Source organism: Malania oleifera, chromosome 10 (genome assembly GCF_029873635.1).
Source record: "Malania oleifera isolate guangnan ecotype guangnan chromosome 10, ASM2987363v1, whole genome shotgun sequence".
In the NCBI taxonomy this organism is placed as follows: Eukaryota; Viridiplantae; Streptophyta; class Magnoliopsida; order Santalales; family Ximeniaceae; genus Malania; species Malania oleifera.
In genome coordinates this window covers 46,352,226-46,354,386 of record NC_080426.1, presented here as the reverse complement: position 1 = coordinate 46,354,386, position 2,161 = coordinate 46,352,226, and the positions used below count along the sequence as shown (strand labels likewise).

The 2,161-nt window shown below is 41.3% G+C and overlaps 1 protein-coding gene across 1 annotated transcript; it reads left to right on the top strand.

Moving 5' to 3' along the window:
* The first annotated feature begins 390 nt into the window (after positions 1-390).
* Positions 391-1,277, top strand: LOC131166229 (brassinosteroid-responsive RING protein 1). The gene has a single exon (XM_058124577.1). It carries the CDS (start codon positions 561-563, stop codon positions 1,068-1,070), a length of 510 nt encoding a protein of 169 aa, XP_057980560.1. The 5' UTR covers positions 391-560; the 3' UTR covers positions 1,071-1,277.
* Positions 1,278-2,161: the final 884 nt, after the last annotated feature.

Sequence of the window (2,161 nt, the reverse complement as noted above, 5' to 3'; positions counted from 1 at the left end):
CATTGTACAGTATTTTACTTGTACGAAACTTCTCTCTTTCTCACAACCTAACTTTATAAAATTTTAAGACGTCTTCCATACCTCTTCCTAATAGTTAGGTTGGTCAATTATGGCGGTCCACAATTATTTCTCATGAAACGATTCACTTGATAAGGTGATGATTAGGCATCCATCTGGCCCCTCTTATTCCTCCACGTGCCACCTGCCACCTGCCACGTGTAACTCATTGGCCATTTCCCAACGAATACCATACCAGTTAGGGTATACCCCCACAGTGACAGCTCCCTCACAGCGCTCTCTCCGTGTCCAATCACGAGGGCCCTGGTCTTCTTGTCTTTCGGTGGGACCGTCCTTTTAAGTTTGGAATTGCCACCCCTTCCTACTGGACTGTTCCGAAGCATTCAGTCACGGCTTGTGACTCTACCCTGCTTCACTGCAATTCGTACTATATATACCAGCTGCCGAAGAAGAAGAAGAAGCTTCCTCTTCCTCATCTCTCATCTCTCTCTCTCTCTCTCTCTCTCTCTCTCTCTCTCTCTCTTAGAACTCTCTCTCCACCCATGGGCTTTCCGGTGGGATACACTGAGGTTCTGATTCCGAAGGTTTTCCTCCACTTGCTCTCTCTTCTGGGTTTCATCAGAAACTTCATCCTCCGCCTGTTTCGCCTCCTGGGTATCGCCGACTTCCTCGAAACCGACGTCGTCTGGTCGGACACTCCGGCGAACTTGCCCGAAAGCCCGCCCGTTTCCGCCGTCCTGATCCGCGAGCTCCTCCCCGTGGTGAAGTTCGAGGAGGCCGTAGTCGCCGGCGCCGGGGACACGCCGGAGAGTTGCGCGGTCTGCCTGTACGAGTTCGAGGGGCGGGAGGAGATCAGGTGGTTGAGGAACTGCAGGCACATTTTCCACCGGAGCTGCCTGGACCGTTGGCTGGATCATGATCAGAAAACGTGCCCCCTGTGTCGGACCCCCTTCGTGCCCGATGAGATGCAGGATGAATTCAATCAAAGGCTCTGGGCCGCCTCCGGCGTGGCTGATTTTTACAGTGAGTACAGTTCTATTTCGGGGTTGTAACTTTCGGAACCGTACGTGGTGTTTGGAGGGTAAATGTTAAATGATCGTTGATAGCGTTGAAAATTAAAAATGTATATACTAAAAATTTTAGAGGCACCAAATCCAATTGAGAAAGTTGGTATGGTTTGGTTGCATCCGGAAGGAAATTAAGAATAGAAGTTTGACAATTGGGGCCAAGTAATTGAATAATTGTATTTTAAAATTTAAGATGGGATTTTTATTTATATATTTATTTATTTATTTTAGGTAAAAGAGTGCACGTACTCTCATGGCGGAATTCAGGAAAATAAGTTATAAATAAATAACGACTAAGCAACTCTAAATCTAAACTTAAACCCATTTAAGATGGGATCTAATGTTTTAATTCCACTAATTAAGTAATTTTCTGGGGTTTAATTAACTGATGTTGGGAAACAAATCAAACGATTCTATTTTGCAATTAAATTAGGTCTGCTACTCTGCTAACCTATTATGCCACTGGCTGAATCAACGTCTTATTATTATTTTTTTTTGGGAAAAAAATAAAATTAAAATAAAAAAATTATTTATATATTTATTTATTATTTATGTTCATTGGTAATTAGTGCTGGTGGAGGTGAGGTGCATAGGGACGAATGGATTTGGTCGGATCTTGTCTCTTGAAAAATGAATAATTAATTATAGGAGGGTCCGTCAAGCACATCTAATTTTGCAACTGTTGGCTGCCTACGAATTTAAGGAAACTTAAAAAACACAGCATGTGGAAATGTCACATTTGACAATTGTTATTTATATTTTCAGTTATAGTCATGTACAAGGTTCCACTCCTTTTACCTTTTCATGGTCCTAATTAAGAGAATGGGTTTGTGGCCATGTTTGGTTCATTTGAATAATCTCTTAATGAAAGTTACATTTCAACTATGATGACAAATGCGTAAATTGATTAGGCACTTGAATATTTAAATTGATATACTAAATAATTGAGCTCGTTAGATACTACGATGGTTAATAACAGTTTAAAATTTTTAGTATTCGTTTGATTCAACCAAACAAGGAAATACATATAATTACTTCGTACATATTTGTTTTCATCCGGCCAATGCATAATAGGA